The sequence below is a fragment of the Brassica rapa genome, chromosome A05, assembly GCF_000309985.2.
Source record: "Brassica rapa cultivar Chiifu-401-42 chromosome A05, CAAS_Brap_v3.01, whole genome shotgun sequence".
Lineage (NCBI taxonomy): Eukaryota > Viridiplantae > Streptophyta > Magnoliopsida > Brassicales > Brassicaceae > Brassica > Brassica rapa.
This window is the reverse complement of record NC_024799.2, coordinates 13995148-14018203: the sequence shown is the minus strand read 5'-3', so window position 1 is coordinate 14018203 and position 23056 is coordinate 13995148. Positions and strand designations below refer to the sequence as shown.

General features: G+C 40.6%; 1 protein-coding gene and 2 non-coding genes across 3 annotated transcripts; all 3 read left to right on the top strand.

Annotated features, from left to right (window-relative positions):
- The first annotated feature begins 3939 nt into the window (after nucleotides 1–3939).
- Nucleotides 3940–4046, top strand: LOC117134479. The gene has a single exon (XR_004458664.1). It is a non-coding gene; the product is annotated as a small nucleolar RNA R71 (small nucleolar RNA).
- Nucleotides 4047–8865: 4819 nt separating this feature from the next.
- LOC117134557 lies at nucleotides 8866–8972 on the top strand. Its single transcript, XR_004458741.1, has one exon. It is a non-coding gene; the product is annotated as a small nucleolar RNA R71 (small nucleolar RNA).
- An 8018-nt stretch (nucleotides 8973–16990) lies between these two features.
- On the top strand, nucleotides 16991–17833 carry LOC103868787. Its single transcript, XM_009146854.2, has one exon. It carries the CDS (start codon nucleotides 16991–16993, stop codon nucleotides 17831–17833), a length of 843 nt encoding a protein of 280 aa, XP_009145102.2.
- The last annotated feature ends 5223 nt before the right edge of the window (nucleotides 17834–23056 follow it).

The following is a 23056-nucleotide window of genomic DNA, read 5'->3' as shown; positions in this document are numbered from 1 at the left end:
ATATCCCTTTGGGCATGAAGTATTTGACTAGACAATTTGTTTAAATATAGCATGACTGGTGATATGAAGCGGTCATGCATGTCCTCGTAAGTCTGCAGCCTATCATCCATGGATGAGATCTTAGCGTCGAGCGATGTGATGGTACACACGTCGATCGATGTGGCTGGTTGTTGGTCCTTATTGCGAATGGTGTCCAGATCTTGCTGTAATAGCTCGATTTTAGTGCTCAGCCAGTCCACGTTATTGTTGAGAGGGTAGTACACGTCGTTTATCCTCGTGTTTGATGTATGAGACTTCCCATTCATCCTTGTGTTCTGCTGAACATTGCGGTTCTGCAGGGATCTGGGCTGTCGGAAGACTGACGTCGATCGATGGTGCATGTGGTGCGTCGATCGATGCTGAGGTCGTGGCTTCCTTCTCAAGTTGCTGTCGTAAACTTTCAATTTCTGTCCTCATTTCTACCATACTTCTGAAAAGCTCATTGTAGTCTCTATCCAAAGGTTGATGTGTATCTTATACCAATGATTTGAGCTCCTCTCCCAGTTTTTCCTGAGCTCCACAAATACCAGTCACCATCTCGTTGATTTCATCTTTGGTGTAGAGTTCTGGTGCCAGTCTTGTGAGTGTGAAGGAAGTGGCATGTTCTGGAAGACAGATGTGGCTCTCTTCAAAAAGAGATGCTCTTTCCAGTAATTTCCTGATGTCGTCCTTTGTGACAGGTATCATCTCACTAGCTACGCCTTGTGCGTGTCCACACTCATCTCTGTAGACTCCATACTCGTCCCTTCGTTCCCAAGTGAACTTTCAGGCTCCGTACATGTCAAAAGCGCGGTATCCAAATTCATAACGTCTGTCAATCGACGTTGGGTCATCCTTATCGGTCGACGTTGATGTTATCATGTCGATCGATGTCTGAGTTGTCCCGTCGATCGATGCTTGGCCTTTTGGTTGGCATGATAGATCTGGATTGATTTCTGCTGCGGCGACTCCTACGTGTTTGTTTGGATCGGTTTGAATGATGTCTGGAGTGCCACGTTGCTGTCAGAATAGGTTGTCAGGTCCATTGGCCACTTGAAGGATATTTGCTATGTCCTCTCTGGACACTTGTAAGATCCTTCCATTTATTGCATCTGCGTTGCCATCTGGGTCCCTGAAAATACCAAATTCATCAGGTGTTAGAAAACCGTAATCAATGTTTGCATTATCATTCAATTTAGAAATAGAAAGATTAGGTTTAAGAGTAGTATCGATCGATGTTGATACAGATGCATCGATCGAGGGCAGAATAATTTCTGCAGAACTTGTGTTCTTGAGATGATTGCTCTTCATGGATTTTCCTGTTGATGTAGACGGAAGAGTGTTCATCTATTCTGCTTGTGTGTCTGCTCTGGTGTGTGGAGGTGGTTTCAGGGGTGCAAAACGTTTTAAATAGGTAACTATAAACCTAGTTGGAGAGAGAATATTCTCCAGCTTTTGGATTTTCGCTGCGGCGCGAATATCGATCGATGTTCCTGTATGGGTGTCGATCGATGTGAACGGTTGTTTTGCTGGACGAGGGTGGGTATCGACCGATGTGGAGTGCACTTCGTCGAACGATGTTGGAAACGTGTTGGTGAACTTATGTGTTTCAAATCTTTCATCCTGCAAAGACATTTCTATTGCATGTTCCTTCCAATAATCCTCATCGTATTCCTCTCTATGTTCCTCGTTAGGTAAAATAATTACAGTGTCAACTGCAAGACTTTCATGGAAACCACTGTCTGCTAACCTGCCTATGCAATAATCATCACGTCCTCTCTTGCTTGGAGGTTGGAAGGCAAAGTGTGGATAACAATGATTAGGTAGAGCGAAATGGTCAACCGGCTGATCAACGCCGAGCGACGTGTTATTGCGGGCATCGGTCATCGTTGACTCATTGGAATCGATCGATGGAAAGGTGTGGGTGTCGATCGATTCTGAGTACTCTATTTCGTACTCTGTTTCGTACTCTGATTCGTACTCTGCTCCACAATGGCATGCACCAATGAAGCCAAGTTCTTTCCCGTAATCCACAGAATTAATAATTTTTTTTCTTAGGTCGGATAGGGTCGTCGTGGATGTTGGGGTCTATCGGCGTCAGACACAATTTGTTTTTGTTCATGTCACATACAGCTCCTACTGTAGCTAGGAAAGATCTTTCAAGCAGAAGTGAAGAGTTCCAGTTAAGCTTGATGTCCAGGACATGAAAATCTACCGGGACAAGTCTGTACCTCCAGATCTCTTATGATACCTCCTGATCGTTTTTCTGAAAGATCCACGAAGGTGAAGGATTCTGTTGAAGGTTCGATGGTCAAACCAAGATGGTCTGCCATGATCCTAGGGAGGATACTAACTGATGCTCCTGTGTCACACATTGAATGGGGAAATTCAACACCCTTGACTACGCATGGTATTGCAAACTTTCCAGGATCACTCTTCTTCGACAATGTGATTCTGTGTCTCATCTTCTCTCTGACTTGATGAAACATTCTCCTAATGTCCTCCTCAGTTACCTTTGTTTCTCTGAAGAACATCCACAATTGCTGTGTGAAGTAAGCTTCATCAAAAGGTTTTTCGATTGGGATTTTGAGGATTCTTTTAGTGAAACCATCCATCTCCTTATCGTTAGCTTCCCTCTTAAGGTTCTTAGGAATTTTCTCCTTTTTTTTCCTTAACCTTCTCCCTTCAGTTTCCTGATCTTCTTGAACTGGTTCTGGTGAACTATTTAAAGAGTTGGGTTTTGGTTCGGGTGGGCTAGCTAATGGTTTCGGTGGTGGTTTGAGTGCGCTGATATAGTCATTATTGATTGAGGGTAACCGCACTCGGTATGTCAGAGGTGCCTGTCGATCGATGGGAGGTGTGTTGTGACGATCGACGTTGGACTCACTCTATCGATCGATGGCTGGATCAACCGATCGATCGATTTTATCATAGAAAGGGGAGGGTGGGTGAGGATGCTTAGCAGCGAATTCCTCATGAGTTAGAATTCGAACTGCATTGCATTCAGTCGATTTAGCGGACAACGTTGATCAATGACTGGAGTAATCCGTCCATCGATCTTCGTCATGGTCTGTAGATCGATGCGAGTTCATCGACATCGGTCGACACAATTGGGATCCACCGAGACTCATGGAGCTTTTGATTTCGAAGTCTCGTTCCTCAAGCTTTTCATGTCTCACCACTTGCCAGAAATCATCATCTATGATGGCATTTACGTGGTGTTTTCCTTTGTCAGCTCCTGCCTCTCTAGCGAAAGCTTCTTGCCTCTTTATAGTTTCGCCAGTCTGAATCACTTGCGTTTCAAGTTTTCTCACCTGAGTCCCTAAGGTCTCGATTTTGGTGTTCAGATTGTTGTAGGCGGAGTCTATTTTGCCGTTGAAATCCACGGTGATTTGTTGTTGTCCCAACAATACTCGATCAAACATTTCTTCGATCTTGCTTTCCTGAGTCTGGGGTGGTGAATTCTGGTAGTAGGAGTTCGAGTAGCTTTTGCTATTGTTGAAGGGTTTTTGAAATTGTGAACTCTGGTTACTTCTTTGACTATTTCCAAAGAAGTTTCTGTTTCCGCCCTGGTTTCCAAATTTCTGGAATCCGGTACCTCCGATGTAGTTCACATTTTCTTCTCCTTCCGTTTCTTCTACTTCTCCTTCAGCTAAACAGACTTGCTTCCTAAGAAGCTCGTGCACCACATCTAACTTAGCTCTTACTTCGTCCATCTGTTCCTTCCCGATAGAGGCTACATACTTCTTCCGTTCAGAGTCAGTGTTTTTGGTGCTGCTGCTGTTAGCAAGGTTTTCGATAAGTCTCACAGCTTCCAACGGATTCTGAGTAGTGAAGTTTCCTTCACTCGCTGTATCAAGAGCCATTTGATACTGTAAGGCGAGACCTCAGAAGAAAGTGCTTAGCAGCTGCACTACGTTAAATCCGTGGTGTGGACAGTTTCGCTGGAAGAACCTAAACCTAATCCACGCATCTTTGAAGGACTCTCCAGCCTCCTGCGAGAATGTGGAAATTTTGTTTCGAAGTTCTTCAGCGCGCGCCTCATCGAAGAAGTTTCGTAAGAAAGCATTCTTGATGTCTGATGTTAGGAGTTTTCAAGGCTCCTAAGACAAATGTTGTAGTATAAAGGATTGTCGAACCAGTTCTGAGGGATATTAAAGCACTGAGAATGCAAGTACTCACTTAATCTAAGTGCAACCAATGATTTAGATGAGTTTTAAACTACTACTAATACTAGAAAGCAATAACAGAATGATACTTTCTTGACTAAGGGAAAAGAGAACTCATGGGCATAGGGATTAGACCTTGGGTGATCAAGTATCGAACTAAGGATGGCAAATGATCAATCAAACTATCAACCTTAAGCCTAGACACAATTCTAAGCAAGCTCTATGTCTAGATGAATGCCCATTTGCTAACATATCTCAAACATCAAATGTCTTTGGTTGAATAATATGAAAGCAATCATTACTAACAAGTCTATTAGCTATCTTAGCACCTTTAACAACAAATGTCTTTGGCAAAGTATACTAAAAGCCCAGGAGAGTTGTCTCGGGCATTTCATCGAACACCTTTCGGGTGAGAAATGCCTAAGGATCAACAACTGAGTGGCCAACTCAGAAGATGTATTATGATTACTCTACTAGCAAGGAAATATGAATGATCTACACTAAAACATCCTAGCTCTAACCTAATCACCCTTAATCTCCCTAACCCATGAATTCAAAAGGTGATTACTCACTAATCTCCATGATTCCTCTTAAACCCATATTGGATTTCAGATTAATCATGTAGAGAAATAGATAAGAAATCAACAAGAACACAAGAACATAACAAATCAAAATCCAAGAGATGAACTTCTCAAGAGAGTTCTTGTGTATTTCTCAATAGATCAAAAGATAAAAGATAATCTGCCTCTGGTGGCTACAAAAGATGTTTAAAACATAGGTTTTTGAAATGTAAAACGTGCATAATAAAATTACCAAAAGGCCCTTAGGTAAAATAGAAATCGACCCAACAATAGACGCGGAGCGACCTCGGCATGTCGCTCCGACAAGTCGCTCCGGCCTTCGGGAGCGACCTCAGTGGGTCGCTCTGAGAGGTCGCTCCGGGCTTCGCTTCGTGTCGTCTCGCCATAGAGACGCGAGCGACCTCGGGGTGTCGCTTTGGGAGGTCGCTCCGAGAGGGGTGTGAGATGCGAGCGACCTCGGTGCGTCGCTCTGGGCAAGTCGCTCTGGGCTTCCTACGGGATGAATATGGCGAGCGACTTCACGGGGTCGCTCTAGCTAGGTCGCTCTGAGAAGTGGGACACAGCGACTTCGTGGTGTCGCTCCGGGAGGTCGCTCCCATGCTCGGTTCGTCCAATGGTCACCTTTTTACCTCTTTCGAGCTCCAAATAACCTCATGTGGTACTCCAGTACCTAATAGAGACTCATGTATGCAAAATGCAACCTAAACATGTCTAAATCGTAATCTATATGATGAAAATGTTTATGAATGAATGGGTAAAATAATGCAAATATGCAAGATATCAACTCCCCCAAACTTGTTCTTTTACTTGTCCACAAGTGAACTTTCTAGAACTCATAGGGAGAGAGGTTGAAGGAGGGAGCACATAGCCAAACGAAACACAACTAGCACACTCTCTTATTATACTCTAGCTTCTCTAGGCCTATCTTAACTCTTTTTGTTCTTACACTCATCATCAAGCATCCACACATTCAAATCAACCAACTCTCACATTCATTAAGCACAAAACATCAGGTGAATTCTTGCAAATGGTCAGTTGGTCCAAGTCATTTGGTTGGGTAAGGGAAGGCTTTTATTCAAGTGATTCAAGAGGTTCAAAACATATGATCTTTAAGGTGGTTTACACTCAAAACAAGTAGCCTTGACATTGCACATAATATATCTAAGAAAGGGACCAACTCATGCATACAATGCTCAATCTCCATTGTTCTACCCTTTTCCCAAACATACAATTACACAATCATTCCCAAATGTCAAACCCAACTCACATCTCTCACCAAAAGATCCTAAGAACTTTAACTCCTTCTCTTTGAAATCTACAAGGGATTTTTCACAACCTCAAAACATTTCTTAGCTCCTAACAACTTTGCTAGCCCCTTTTCTTTTTTTTTTTTTTTTTCTTTTTCTTTTTTTTTTTCGTTTTTCTTTTTTCCTTTTTTTTTTTTTAGGCTGGGGGCCAAGACTTTTCAAAACTTGAGCTAGAGGCTTCTATACTGGTCCCAATAAAACAATTCACTTAAGCACAAAGAGTCTATTCTTTTCCTTTTTCATTTCTCCCAAATCATAATCACAACACTCACCCCCACCTATAGCTAGACAATAGAGTGTCCAATCTAGCAAGAATGAAGATCAAGCATTGTCGTTCCCGATACTCTCAACATTATGCACATGTAAGACTTTCCGAAAAAGGCCTCACTCATCAAACAATGAAAGCTTAAAAGGAGGAAAAGGTTTTGGGAGTGGTCTACCACTAGAGTTTGTCAAAAAAGATTGGTATAAAAGATGTGACAACTCAAGTGTGTATAGCCATGACTCAGTACACAAGGGACCATGAGCAAGAAGCATTAAGTTCGTTCAGTTCAAATAAGGTTGTAGTTGGCTTCAAAGACTGAGTTTCAGCAATCAACAAGTTTCAGGAAGAGTTTTCAAGGCTCGAAACATACAAGTCTTTTTGAGAGGTGCAAAAGCTAGTCAAGTGCAACGTAGTGTTCTTTACAAGGCATTCAAAATCATTGCTCCCAATGCAAGTGAATGCAACCTATATGCTCTAGACTCTCCTAAAAATGCAAATGATGCAAACTAAATGATTGATTTTTTTTTTTTTATCTATGCAAATAGGTATGCCATGCATGACTCAATGAAACAACATCAAAGCAAACATGATCAAATACTTGGTACCTCCCCCAAACTTGAGTTACACAGTCTCTGTGTCGTCAAGTAGAGAGAGATACCGAAAAGAAGACTAATATGCAAAAATGAAATGGTATATACAAGGGAGTGTGGTGGGTTACCTTTTATAGGGAATGAGTAGAGGGAGATGCTCCCTCCTCGTCGTCCTCAGGTGGTAACTCTTCAAGGTGCTCATCAGCAGGAGTGCCCGTCTCTTCAATGTAGAAGGCTTGCCCGAACACAGTTGGTTTCCTCATTTTCTCCTTGATGTCAAAGTGTAGGATGTTCTCTTTACCCAAATGGAGATCAATCGTGCCTTCCTTCACATTAACAATAGCTCCTGCTGTAGCTAAGAATGGCCTTCCTAGAATCAATGGGTCTTGAGCCTCCTCACCCATCTCAAGCACCACAAAATCTGTAGGTATCTCATACCTTCCAATCTTCACAGGGAGGTCCTCTAAGATGCCCACATGGTACTTCACTGAACGATCAGCTAACACCAGAGAGAGTCTACACTTCTTGTACTGAGTGAATCCAAGCTTCTTTGCAACAGACAAAGGCATCAAGCTGACACTAGCTCCCAAATCGCAGAGACTTTTCTCAAATACCATAGGTCCAAGAGCACAAGGTAGTGTGAAGCTTCCTGGATCCTCTAATTTCTCTGGAACATCAAGCCTCTGGATGATGGCATTGCACTCATGGGTAAGAATCATCATGCCTTCCATCTCCTTCTTCTTTGCAGCTACAACATCTTTCAGGAAATTGTTGTATTGAGGAATCAACATGAAAGCATCGATGATGGGCATTGCAACCAGAGCTTCACTCATTTGCTTCTCAAACAGAGCTTTGTACTTCTCTAGCAGCTGCTTCTTGAATCTACCAGGGAATGGAAGTTTGGGTTCATAAGGAAAAGGAACAAAAGAACTTTCACTTGCTGGAGTAACAACCTCACCATCCTTTACTGTCTTCTTCTCTTCCCCAACCTTTCCTTTACCTTTGGCTTCCACTATCTTCTCCAAGATCTCGTCATTGATCTTCTCATCAACAATCACCACTTCATCATCGATGTTGATGGCAACCCCCTCACCTAGTTTCTCAGCATCCTTGGTGAGGGTTCTAGGAGGTAACTGCTTACCACTCCTAAGGGTGATAGCTTTGGCCTCCTTGGGATTTTGGTCAGACTTTCCAGGTAGAGATCCTTGCTGGCGATTCTGGTGAGTGTTTATGGAAGCAAATTGATTCTCTAAATTCCTGACTGTAGAAGCAAGGTGTGAGAATTTGTTGTTGAGCTCATTGTAGCTCCCATCAATCTTGGAATGAAGGTTCTTCAACTCATAACCAACTTGCTTCTCACTTCTAGTCTGAGACTCCAAGATTTGCTTCAGTAAGGTATCAGTGCTGCTCTCTTGAGGAGCAGAGGAACCAGACGAGGGGTTTTGCTGAGGCTGATAGCTGCCTTGCTGGTTGTTTCTTGGCGGATAGCCACTCTGTTGGTTGTTTGGATAGGATTTCTGTTGGTAGTTGTTGTACTGAAAGTTGGGCTCCTTTTTGTACCAGCTACCATTGTTGTTGATGAAACACAACTCCTCTTGACCTTCCAAACCTTCAACCTCATTGACAGCAAGTGGATCTTCCTGCTTGGAGTTACCAACAAACTTCAGCTGCTCTTGGGTTGCTTTTTCAGCAATGAGTAGGTCGATCTTGTCTTCCAAAGCTTTGATCTCTTTCCTCGTCTGCTTATCATCTGTTCTACTGCCTCTGTCGTGGTCTCCACTGTAGACTGCATCACTCTTTACCATGTTGTCAACCAGCTCTTCTGCATCCTCCTCAGTTCTCCCCAAGAAGAACCCATTGCTAGCTGTATCCAGTCTGGCTCTGTACTTAGGAAGAGCACCACGGTAGAATGTGCTCAGTAAGCTCTCCTTAGAAAAGCCATGGTGTGGGCATTGAGCTTGGTAGCCCTTGAATCTCTCCCAGGCTTCACTGAAGCCTTCCAAGTTCTTCTGTTGAAAGCTGGAAATCTCGTTTCTCAGCTTAGCAGTTCTTGAAGTAGAGAAGAACTTCTCCAAGAATGCTTTCTTGCAGTCATCCCAAGTAGTGATGGAGTCACTGGGTAGAGACTTCTCCCACTGACGTGCCTTATCCCCCAAAGAGAAAGGGAATAGCTTGAGCTTTAAGGCATCTTCGGACACACCATTGGTTTTTGACAACCCACAGTAGCTGTCGAACCTGTCCAAGTGATCAAATGGATCCTCTAGAGCCAAGCCATGATACTTGTTGTGCTCGATCACGTTGAGGAGTCCTGATTTGATCTCAAAGTTGTTGGCTGCCACAGCGGGTGCTCGGATTCCCAATCTATGACCATGAATGTTGGGGCGGTCGTAAGTGCCAATGGGTCGAGCTTCTCGCTGTTGGTTTTGAGGTATGTCTCCTATATCTGTACTCAATCTCTGCAAGTGAGCCTGTTGCTCTTCTTCTCTTCTATTTCTAGCACACTCTCTCTCTCTAAAGCTCTGATGTCTGTAGCTATTGGAACTAGGTTTGATGGACCCCTGCTCCTCAAGTTCATACACCTGTAGATTAAAGGGAGGTGAAGAAAGAGAATCAGTAACAAAAGAAAATAAAAATGACTTAGTCTCAAGCAAGTGACTAAATCTCAATGTTCAAATCTACTCAGAATTTGGCAACGGCGCCAATTTGATGTTAGGAGTTTTCAAGGCTCCTAAGACAAATGTTGTAGTATAAAGGATTGTCGAACCAGTTCTGAGGGATATTAAAGCACTGAGAATGCAAGTACTCACTTAATCTAAGTGCAACCAATGATTTAGATGAGTTTTAAACTACTACTAATACTAGAAAGCAATAACAGAATGATACTTTCTTGACTAAGGGAAAAGAGAACTCATGGGCATAGGGATTAGACCTTGGGTGATCAAGTATCGAACTAAGGATGGCAAATGATCAATCAAACTATCAACCTTAAGCCTAGACACAATTCTAAGCAAGCTCTATGTCTAGATGAATGCTCATTTGCTAACATATCTCAAACATCAAATGTCTTTGGTTGAATAATATGAAAGCAATCATTACTAACAAGTCTATTAGCTATCTTAGCACCTTTAACAACAAATGTCTTTGGCAAAGTATACTAAAAGCCTAGGAGAGTTGTCTCGGGCATTTCATCGAACACCTTTCGGGTGAGAAATGCCTAAGGATCAACAACTGAGTGGCCAACTCAGAAGATGCATTATGATTACTCTACTAGCAAGGAAATATGAATGATCTACACTAAAACATCCTAGCTCTAACCTAATCACCCTTAATCTCCCTAACCCATGAATTCAAAAGGTGATTACTCACTAATCTCCATGATTCCTCTTAAACCCATATTGGATTTCAGATTAATCATGTAGAGAAATAGATAAGAAATCAACAGGAACACAAGAACATAACAAATCAAAATCCAAGAGATGAACTTCTCAAGAGAGTTCTTGTGTATTTCTCAATAGATCAAAAGATAAAAGATAATCTGCCTCTGGTGGCTACAAAAGATGTTTAAAACATAGGTTTTTGAAATGTAAAACGTGCATAATAAAATGACCAAAAGGCCCTTAGGTAAAATAGAAATCGACCCAACAATAGACGCGGAGCGACCTCGGCATGTCGCTCCGACAAGTCGCTCCGGCCTTCGGGAGCGACCTCAGTGGGTCGCTCTGAGAGGTCGCTCCGGGCTTCGCTTCGTGTCGTCTCGCCATAGAGACGCGAGCGACCTCGGGGTGTCGCTTTGGGAGGTCGCTCCGAGAGGGGTGTGAGATGCGAGCGACCTCGGTGCGTCGCTCTGGGCAAGTCGCTCTGGGCTTCCTACGGGATGAATATGGCGAGCGACTTCACGGGGTCGCTCTAGCTAGGTCGCTCTGAGAAGTGGGACACAGCGACTTCGTGGTGTCGCTCCGGGAGGTCGCTCCCATGCTCGGTTCGTCCAATGGTCACCTTTTTACCTCTTTCGAGCTCCAAATAACCTCATGTGGTACTCCAGTACCTAATAGAGACTCATGTATGCAAAATGCAACCTAAACATGTCTAAATCCTAATCTATATGATGAAAATGTTTATGAATGAATGGGTAAAACAATGCAAATATGCAAGATATCAGTGTCGGCCTAGGATGTTAAGGATCCTGTGGGTAGCTGCCTAAGCCAGTGCATCGCTTCTCCATTCAGTGTGTATCTAAAGAGCTTGCACAGCAGGTAATCTTCGGGGACTCCTTCCATCCGAATAGCAGCGATTAAATCCTCGAACCGTTCTAGATGGTCCATAGGATGCTCGTGTGGTAACCCAGAGTAGGGTATCTGCGACACGAGAGTGTAGTGTTGAGGCTTCAGCTCGAAATTCTGCTTCTGGATCTCCGGAAGTCGAATAGCTGATCTGTTGGAATAGTACTCATCTGGGCGATTGTAGTCAGCCAGTGGTTTCGATCGAGCGTCCTCGTCTACAAGTTGAGCAGCTCCTGTAGCATCAGCATCAGGGATTACAGTCCCCTGAGCGTCTATTTTCTGACCTGTTGCATTACGCAGATCACCATCCTGGTCATACAGGTTTCCGTTCTCGTCCTGTGTTAGAATAATAACGTTTACCATTTTTGACGACACGGTATCTATCGATGTACGCGGTGTAATATCGATCGTTGTCGAACGTCTAGGATCGATCGACGATGAAGGTCTGGTGTCGGTCGACGGTTGATTGTGAGTATCGATCGACGACGAAGTTGTTGCGTCGAGCGATGCGGAACGTTGACCTCTACGGATGGTGCGTTCTAAATGAGCAGGATCGTCTGAGAACAGCAAGTCTTTCTCCTTGTTGCTTCTGGTACCGCTGGGCATGCACCTGAAAAGACAAGAAAAAGATTATGTTAGAAAAGTGATGGAGAAGAGAATAAGAATCAATAAAACTAAATCTAATGGCGATCAAAGCTCCCCGGCAACGGCGCCAAATTTGATACCACTCAAATTATCCTAAGGAGTGTTACTCTCATCAAAAAAAGGTTCAGATGTAGTACTTAGGGATCAAATCCACAAGGAGCTAGGGAACAATTAAATCTAGTGTTTATTAATTCTAAGAGTTGTAAATGTATAAATGAAATAGCAATAGTAATAAGTGAAGTAAATAGTAAATGTAACTTGGTTGGAAATGATATTAGATGCAGGGCCACTATTCAGGTGTTGGAGATTATAATATCTATAGATGCCAATTTGTTATATGCATGATATGTTAAAGCTCAATCACTTAACTCAGTGATCAGCTGTCGCATGTTTCACTGGTTAACAAACTAGATCTCGTGTCTCAACGGTTAGTATGATCTCGTGTCTCAACGGTTAGTATGTTGACAACGAAAGAGTGATCGATGGTCCAATAGGAACGTCGACTGATACACCTTTACCTACGTCGACCGATAGTCAGTTGAGGACATCGATCGACGGGTTCTAGCCAGGCCTATGCGCGAGTATGATATGCCCTATTAATATACTAAATTGGCGGTTAGCCCTCTCTAGCAGTCCTAATATGATAGATAGATGTCAGGATGGGATAACAAGGGTGCTTGAGTATGCAATTCTATGATCATGTTCTAGTTAGCAAGGCTAAAACAAGCAATGAATAAAAATCTATCATGAATATCACAACAAGGCAGATCTCTAGTTTGGGGTTAATCCCACAAACCTATCTGAACCCTGGATCTAATAAATGAACTATTCAGACATAGCAAAGCAATTCATGACAACGAAGAAATGGGAATTCATAGTATAGATGAAAAGAAATGAAAACAAGGAATTCCAATCACAAGTGATCTTCTCTCCAAAACTCTCTCTCTCTCTCTCTCTCTCTCTCAAAGTAAAACTGTAACAAAAAGCTCTCCCTGCCGTCAAAACACTTTGGCAGTATATAATCTACTAGGTTAAAAACTCGTCAAGGGAAAAGCGATTCTGAAACGCACCGTTTTGAGAGAAAAGCGATTCTGAAGGCGATAAGCGATACGACGCGAAGGATTGATTTCCATGGATTCGGCGAGGCCGCCGGACCGTTCGAGCTCGTCGCTAGGGCTCAAGGATGATCGAAAGGAAGTTGGTGATGGGGATATGCAGCAGAAGGGGGATCGGGAGCAAATCTCGAAAAGTTCAAAAGGGGTTTCATGGGTTGAGGTAGCGCAAGATAAGAAAGTTTTGAAGAAATTTGAGGTTGAGGTGTTAAGCAAGGATGGAGTACATTCGGTTGAGATTCCAGATGAGATCCTCGATAATTCCACTCCGTTATGGGATGACTTTATTGTGGGGAAGTTTCTGGATCTGGCTCCTCATGTAGCTAAAGTGCATATGGTTGTGAACAAAATCTGGCGTTATGGTGATCCTGATACTAAGGTGGATGTTTATGAGGTCAATCCTACAACGATGAGGTTTAAGGTATCAAATCAAAGAGCAAGAGAGAAAATTCTTCGTCGTGGAATGTGGAATATTGCAGGAGTCCCTATGGTAGTCTCGAAATGGAAGCCAAAAACGGAGGATGAGAAACAGGAGGAGGAAGCGATTCCGATGTGGGTTCACCTTGGGAAAGTTCCTCTGCATATGTATTCTTGGGAGGGACTCAGCTTCTTTACAAGTACAGTGGGGGTTCCGGTGAAGTTACATCCAGAGACCATAGCTTGTACAAATATGGAAGAGGCTAAGGTGTTTGTGAATGTAGATGTCTCGAAGGTTTTACCGAAGGAAATCACTTTTACTAAAGGAGGGAAACAATTCACAATAGCCTACTACTATCCTTGGCTACCGGGAAGATGCAAAATTTGTGAAAAATGGGGTCATGGGGAATCGGTTTGTACCAAGAACGGGAAAGGGAAGCAGAGTAAGGATGAATCTAGAAGCTCAGGCCAAGTAAGAAGTGTGGAGGCATCACCTAGTCGCTTAAATTTTGAGATAGTGAAAGATGATGGAAATGATGTAGAGAATAAGGAAAATAGTAAGGAGCAGGAAGTTAATGTTGAGGCAGTTATTGATGGAGATTTGGTTAAGGAAGTAGAAGAGGGGAGTAATACCAGTAAATGGTCTTTGGTCTCGCCAGCTAAAGTGGGGAGATTTGTAGTGGATCTTGCTCAGGAAGAGATAGAGGTTCAAATTTCAGCATCTAAATTCTCAGTACTGATGGAAGATAAGGAAGATGGAGAAATCCTTGGAGATGATATAGAGTTTAATAAAGAGATGGAAGAGTTAGAGTGTGAGTTAATGGAAGATGATGGGTTGGAGCAACAAGTGAATGAAGAAGCGAGGGTTGAGAAGAGAAGGGGTCGGAAGCCTAAGGCTCTGGATGCAAATCCAAAGAGCACAAGGACTTCACGACGCAAACATTAATTATGACGAGCTTCTTTTGGAATGTGCGCGGATTCAACAAATCATTGAAGCATTCCATAGTTCAAGATTGGGTAAGGGGTAATAATATGGTTTTGGATGTATTTTGGAGACGAGAGTAAGAGAGAGTAAGGCAGATGGGATTCTAAAGAAGGTGTTTAAGGACTGGTCTTTTATGACTAACTACGAACACAGTCAGGGAGGGAGAATATGGCTAGTATGGAGAGATGAAGTGAGTATGATTCCGGTTTACAAAACAGATCAGTTAATCACTTGTTCTGTCAAGTTGCCAGATCAGGAGGAATTCTTTTTTACTTGTGTCTATGCTAATAATTTGGCAGAAGATAGGAGGGAGTTGTGGGAGGATTTGTGTCATCATAGTGACTCAAATTTGTTTCGTAATAAATCGTGGATTGTTGCGGGGGACTTCAATGAGATATTAGAAGCTGCTGAAAGTTCTAGATTTGATGATATGGGAAGAACACCGAGTGGGATGAGAGAGTTTCAGCGTATGGTTCTTCACTGCAGATTCTCTGATATGGGGTTTCAAGGTCCTTTGCATACTTGGTGTAATAAGAGGGAGGAAGGAGTGATATGTAAGAAATTGGATAGAGTTCTTATGAATGATATTGCCCTACTGAGATTTTCGAGTGCTTATTCTGTATTTGAAGCTGGTGGTTGCTCTGATCATTTGAGATGTAAGCTCCAACTGCTGCCTGAGAGTGAGAAGTTGAGAAAACCTTTCAAGTTTGTGAATGTGATTGGTAGTTTGCCAGAGTTTCTCCCGAGGGTTAAGGAATATTGGGACACTACTCCGAGACTTTTTCATTCAACCTCTGCAATGTATAGATTTTCGAAGAAGCTAAAGAATTTGAAGCCATTGATCAGAGAGATTGGTAAAACTAAATTGGGTAATCTTACTAGAAATGCAAGAGAAGCTCATGACGTTCTGTGTGTGAAGCAGCAGGTTACTTTAACCAATCCGTGTTCTACTTCAATACAAGAGGAAGCAGAAGCTTATGATAGTTGGTTACATGTTGCTAATTTGGAAGAAGGTTTTCTGAAGCAGAAAGCTAAACTACACTGGTTAGAGGTGGGGGACCAAAACAATAAGTCATTCCATAATGCGGTTCGATCAAGACAAGCGCAGAATACTATTCGAGAAATAAGATGTCAAGATGGAAGAGTTGTCACAAAGCAGTTGGAGATAAAGGAAGAAGCTGTGAGATTTTTTTCGGAATTTCTAAACCAGTCCCCTGTGAACTATAATGGTACCACCACAGAGGAGTTGCAGAAGCTGTTGAAGTTTAGATGTTCAGATGAAGATTGTAGATTGCTGGAAGCAGAGGTTACAGAGTAAACTCAACTATTTTGGCGCTGGTTCCTAAGAAAACTGATTCGATGGAGATGAGAGACTATAGACCTATAGCGTACTGTAATGTCTTGTATAAGGTGGTGTCGAAGATCTTAGCAAACAGACTTAAGGTGCTTCTTCCGAGAGTCATTACTGAGAATCAGTCGGCATTCATAAAAGGAAGACTACTGCTGAAGAATGTATTACTAGCCTCGGAACTGGTTAAGGACTATCATAAAGAAGCTGTTTCTCCTAGGTGTGTGTTGAAGATTGACATCTCAAAAGCATTCGACTCGGTTCAGTGGTCATTTGTCTTACAGAGTTTGGAAGCAATTGGGGTTTCTGCTACGTTTATTTGATGGATAAAGCTTTGTATAACTACTCCCTCTTTCTCGGTGCAAGTAAACGGTGAGCTAGCAGGTTATTTCCAAAGTACAAGAGGATTAAGGCAAGGATGTTCCCTCTCCTCTTATCTCTTTGTCTTGTGTATGAATGTCTTATCGCATAAGATTGATCAAGCAGTGATGGAGAAGAGATTTAAGTACCATCCACGGTGCAAAGAGTTATCCCTCACCCACCTTTGTTTTGCCGATGACCTAATGGTATTTGTGGAAGGTACTAAAGTATCCATTGAAGGTGCATTGTCAGTCTTTGAGGATTTTGCTAAGTGGTCTGGTCTAAACATAAGCATCGAGAAATCAACGGTGTTCATGGCTGGAGTGATAGAAGAAGAAAGAAGTAGAATCTTAAGGAACTTTCCTTTTGCAGAGGGAAATCTCCCTGTTCGCTATTTGGGGCTTCCTCTGATGACCAAAGGTATGTGTAAGTCTGATTATCTCCCTGTGGTGGAACGTGTACGAAATAGGATCAACACTTGGAACTGTAGATTCCTATCATATGCTGGCCGTTTGCAGTTGATGAATGCAGTTCTCATGAGTTTGGTTAACTATTGGGCGGCAGTGTTTAGGCTTCCAAGTCAATGTATGAAGGAGATTGAACAACTTTGTGCTGCTTTCCTTTGGTCTGGTCCAGCTCTAAAAGCTACTGAGCTAAGTTTGCATGGAAAAGTATTTGTAAACCAAAAGAAGAAGGAGGGCTTGGTATCAGAAGTCTGAAAGAAGTGAATAAGGTTTATGGATTAAAACTCATTTGGAGGCTACTGCTGGGAGAGTCACTTTGGGGGAAATGGATAAAAGTGTTTCTGCTCAAGAAGAAAAGTTTTTGGGAAGTAAAGCTTTCCTCTCAAGTTGGTTCTTGGATGTGGAAAAAAATTTTGAAGCTAAGAGTGGAAGCAAGGTCTTTTTTCAAGATGGAGGTCGGGAATGGTAGAAGTATCTCCTTTTGGTTCGATATGTGGTCTGACAAAGGTATCTTATATGATCTGCTGGGGGATCGGGGGATTATCAGTATGGGTATAAGAAGAGAAGCCACTATAAAAGAAGCTGTGTCTATAGGTGCTAGAAGGAAACGTAAGCACATGTCTGAGGTGCTTAATGACATTGAAACAGAGATGAGTACAGTTAAGGAGAAGCTGAATCATACCGTCAAGGATGTAAACCATTGGAGATGGAGAAGAGGTTATGAAGCTAAGTTCTCGACCCAAGAAACCTGGCTGCTTCTCCGAGAACCTTCTGCGCATTGCTCCTGGGCAAAAAGAGTTTGGTTTGCTAAAGGGACGCAAAAATTTGGGTTTATCACTTGGCTAGCGGTGTTAAATAAATTGGCTACTATGGATAGGGTATCCTCTTGGAATCCAAGTGTTGATACGACTTGTGTTCTCTGCAAAGATGCAGTGGAGTCTAGAGATCATTTATTTTTTGAGTGTTCTTACTCTGCTCAGCTCTGGAAACACTTAACCCTTGGGATTCTTCGGGGTACTTACTCTTCCTCCTGGTCTGCTATGGTTTCGCTGATTTCAGGAAGTATCAAGGGGAAGATAAGAGCATTTTGTATCAGATACTCATTTCAAGTGGCTGTTTACTCTTTATGGAGGGAGAGAAATAGCATAAGACATGGGGAGAAGCCGAAGGCTATTTCATTAATGAAGAAGCTGGTTGATAAAGAAGTAAAGAACAAGCTCAGCTTACTTAGTAGACAAAGAAGAAAAGGAATGGAGGGGAGTTTACAATATTGGTTTAGTACTAGAGATTAAAAATAGTTTTTTAACTAAAGGATAGTTTTTTAACTAAAGGATAGTAAAGTTTTATTATTGTCTACACTTGATGTAAAAAGGCTTTTTTGATGAATAAAATTTAACATTCATTCAAAAAAAAAAAACTCGTCAGGGCATTTTCGTAATTTGGCTTGGACTTGGGCTTCAAGTCCGCTGGATCCAAAATGTCGCATGTCCAATGTCTCGACATCGATCGATGGTACTTGTGTACATCGATCGATATTAATCTTCATTTGTCGAGGCATCTCATGGTGTCGATCGACAGCACTGGATGCGCATCGATCGATTGTTCTTCCTCTCGTCGACCTCTACATGGTCAGCTCGGATGAAATGTCCTTTAAGCTCCAAAATGCTCCAAAATGCTCCAAAATCATAGCTTTACTCCGAAATGCACCTGAACCTGAAAACATACCTAGAAGAGTAGAAAACATAGATATATATATAGTAAAACACCTATATACCATGGATGAAAACGGGTCAAATTCAAAGTATATCAGAGTGGCCAAGCGCTCCACTCACCGCCTGCCACCGTTAGATCGAGCTCAAGCTTGCTCCCGGTAACCCACTCGGCCAAGTTGCTAAATGTCAGCTCCACTTCTCCAGATTCCAGTGCGTTGAGCTGTGCAAAAAATAAAGCTTCCATAGCCACCGGTCCGTGGAGACGAAACAGACAATGTTGTTGCTGAGAAAACTTGCCAAACGACTCTCACTCTTAGAACTTGGAAGACTGATGATCAAACACATTATGTTGATAGAGTGTGTGATCACCAGGGGCGGAGGTAATGAAGGAGGTGTGGGGTCAGCTGACCCCACTACTTTTTAAAAAATATTTCTTTTTTATTTAAAAAATATGTACTGACCCCATAAAAAAAGAAAATTTGACCCCACTAAAAATATAACTTCACAAAAATAATCACAAAACATTAAAGATTGAAAATAATTTAAAATTATATAAATAATATGTTTATTTTATTTGTTAAACATTTGATTTATATTAATTTTAGCTTAAATTTCAATAAACATGTTGTTATATTAAATGTTAGTTACATATTTCAATAAAGCCCAAATTATATTAGGTACAATAATTAATATATCTTTTTTTTGAAATTAATGAGTGAATTTGAAAAAAGTGATGTGTACTTCTTTTTTGGACAAACTAAAAATGAAAAAACTCTCATGTTACCCAAGCAATTTTTGGATAATTTTTAAATAAGTTTTCTAATTTTTTTTGTTATACACTCTCCTCTTTATTTTACCAAACTATAAATGATTATGATTAACTGATTCAATTCAATAGTTAATAAAAATTTTCAGGCACTTAGGACTTTGGTGGAGCCAGATGATGCAAAGTTGATTGAAGGTATTCCTCTGAGTAGAAATCAGATGGAAGATAGAAATGGTTGGCATTTCACTAATAATGGAAAATATTCGGTACAATCAGGGTATCAAGTAGAAAGGATTTATCCTGACAAGAAAAAACCACCAGATTATTATGGTCCCAATGTGGACATACTTAAGGCTTTTTGTTGGAAAGTTAAGTGCCCTCCAAAGTTACGGCATTTTATATGGCAGTTGATAACAGGTTGTATAGCAGTGACAAAGAATTTAAAATCAAGAGGAATACAAGGAGATACTGTTTGTGCACGGTGTGGAAATCCAGAGAAATCAGTTAATCATGTTTTCTTTGAATGTCCTCCGGCACGACAAGTGTGGGCACTATCAAAGATCCCATCAAACCCAAATATTTTTCCAACTGGTTCCCTTTTTACTAATATGGATCATTTATTTTGGAGAGTTAACCCGAAAATGGAGGATCATCAGTTTGCATGGATACTATGGTATATTTGGAAGGGCAGGAATAATAAGATTTTCAGTAATATTGATGTTGAGCCGAGAGAGACGTTAAAATTAGCAGAATTAGAGTCAAGACTTTGGAATGAAGCGCAGAATATCAACAATCCAAGGGTCGCTCCTGAAGTTCAAGGCAGATTGCCCTTAGTGACCACAGGTAGATGGTGTTTTACGGATGGTTCTTGGAAGGATAAAGATGGTTTTTCAGGCCAAGGTTGGCTCAGTACACTTCCAGGGTTTGAGAGACTGTTAGGGGCAAGGAATGTAAGGGCAAGTTTATCACCTCTTCATGCGGAGATAGAGGCACTGATTTGGGCAATGGAATGTATGAAAAATTTACGACAGTATCAGGTTACTTTCGCAACGGATTGTTCTCAACTGGTGAAGATGGTTTCGGAACCAGAGGAATGGCCAGCATTTGAGAGTTACCTGGAGGATATCAAGCTTTTGAGAAGAAGTTTCACCAATTCAGAAGTTATTCATGTATCGAGGACGGACAATAAAATGGCGGACCGCTTGGCACGCAGTGCTAGGATACAACCGTCGTTCGTCATACATATGGATACAGAGTCACCACCTTGGTTTACGGAGTCTTTATGAGTCTGTAAATTTTCTTGCTGTAAAAAAAAAAAAAAAAAAATTCAATAAAAATGTTTAAGGTTTATATTCATGATCTGAGTATTTTTTACAACTAATTTTGTTTTTAGAAGTAGATTAATCTTTAAAATTTACCAGTTAACTAATGGATCAGTTTCTGAATCGGCGAAAAAATATCAGCGAGTGAAAGTTGTCAAAAAAAAATAGTATTACAATATCGCATTAGTAATGAGTTTCTAAAATTGTTCTGATTTGTTTTATCGAAAATATATTAAATTGTAGTAAATAATTATGATAAACAAGTTTTAAAATATGAATGATCATAGAGTATATTTATAGTTTTTTTGGTTATAAATTATGTATTTGAAAACAAAATTTTGACTCTGGCACAAAAATTTTCTGGCTCCGCCACTGGTGATCACGTTTGGTATATATCCGCGACATGCGATTCCAACCTGATAACAATGAAATTAATCATTCCATCATCAAACAATGAGATAGAGTGAGCTTAAAAAACCACAAAGTGTATCTAAATTTCACTTTTCACTGTCGTTTATGGTTACAATAAATTAATCAAAATTAATTCAATACCACATGAAAACAATTTGATCGATGCGTAAAGAAGAGGAATCAATAAATCATGAGCGATTATTTAAAGTTTCAAAACTATTCATAGATACAACAGATACAATCATCTTCAAACTCATACAGATCATCATATAAGTATCTATTATCAATTATCTTTATGGGCTTTTTTGTTAATAAATATATTAATCAAATGTATTATCAAGTATCTATTATTTTTTATTAGAATACTATGTTTTAGACTAAAGTTAAAATTTTAAATGAAGAGGAAGCCAATCTCGTTTCTTATGTGTTTTTCTTGTGCATTCGATTTCTCTTCTTTGTCTCTAATATTATTCTTTCATTTCGTTGACTTTCTTTTTCACATCTTCATTTTAAAGAGTTATTATATAAAAATGTTATGCCTTCAAACTGTAAGAAAGATATCAAATTTAAAATATTTATGGTCTTTAAATTTTGGGAAGTTTACTCAGATATACAAAATTTTAGGACAATTAACAAGAACCATACATATCTTTTTTTTATTACTGGCATTTTTTAAATACCAAACGTGTCCTTTTTTTATGTTATGAGAAAAAACATATTTACAGGAATGCCATTACTTTTCGCTGCCACATAAGCAAAAACCCGGCGCCACGTAGGAATTATGTTCCGTGTTTTCATTAAGCCAGCCGTAATTCGCTACATACGTCATTACGGCTGATTTATATCTACATGTCGGCTGAATAAACAAACGCGGCTGAGTTAAGAGGAAATGGCTGACTTAAGAACATAAGTCAGCTGGACGGTATGGCTGAATTACAAAAATTTGGCTGATTTATGAGATAAAGGCTGACTTACAGACAAATGTTACGGCTGACTTATAAATCGGCGGTTTGTTTTCTGGAAATTTGGCTGAGTTGTAACTAAGATACGGCTGAGTTACGTTTCCACGGCTGAGTTAATGAATATCGACTGGCTGAGTTATATAACTTACGGCTGACTAATGTGATGTTGTTAAGGCTGAGTTTATGATAAGTCGGCCGTAATAGGATGGATTAACAGTAAACTCAGCTCGGTTACGGCTGACTTATTAGCGAAAGATTAATTACTAGAATATCATTCGTTTGATGGCTGATCTATGTGACGATACGGCTGATTTATCGTTTTTCATCTTAATTACGGCTGAATAAGGATCAAAAGATTAATTACTGAAATATTTCCATGGTTCGGCTGACTTACATTGTAGATGAGAGCTGATTTACGAAGGCTAATTTCTATATTTATTTGTCGGCTGATTAACCGATTTTCCATGTCATCCGCCATGTAATCAACTCGGATTTGCCATGTCATTGCTAACAAACGACTTTACAACTACGTTTGTCTGTCTGTTCATCTTTTTTTTTTCATCTTCTTTATCTATCTATATATCTATCTTCTTTATATTCTTCACCTTTCTCCGAGATCTTATGGATCTGGTAATTATTGTTTATGGTAATTGGATTAAGTAAAACAGATATGTATTCAACGCCGACATGAAGAATTCACAAAGTCTGTACTCGATGATTACAGATTGAATGAATTGAGAACAACAGATTGAATTCGCAACAACAGATATGTATTCAACGAACGACACTCCACGAGTTTACGGAGAACAAGGATGACGAAATGAATCGGAATGACAGAGCAAGAGAGACGATGAAAAGAATTGGGTATAAATGTTTTGTATAACGGCTGGGTTTTGGGCTTTAATGTTTTACATTAGTTATATAAACATGTTACGATTATATTGTGTTTTCTTGATTAGTATAACGGCTGAGGTATGGATTTTAATGTTTTCGTGTACGACTGAGTTATCGTTAATTTCTGCCTTATTTAACTTTTTAACTCCTCGTGATTATCGTCTTCATGTTATAAATTGCCTCGATATTAGTTCTGAGCTGTCAAATCAAGAAAGACGAAACGTCCCATTATTGTAAGGCGTTTAATATTATAAAAAAGATTACCGTGAATGTTAAATCAGTTTTTAAATACTAAAGTATCGTCTCGATGTTATAAAAGCCTCGATATTAGTTCTGAGCCGTATTTTCCACACTCAGCTGTCCCAAAGTATCAAACCTAAATCTCGATGGGCCATGATAAAACCCAAAATATTAACGGTTGAGTTATGTTAATATTAATGGCTGAGTT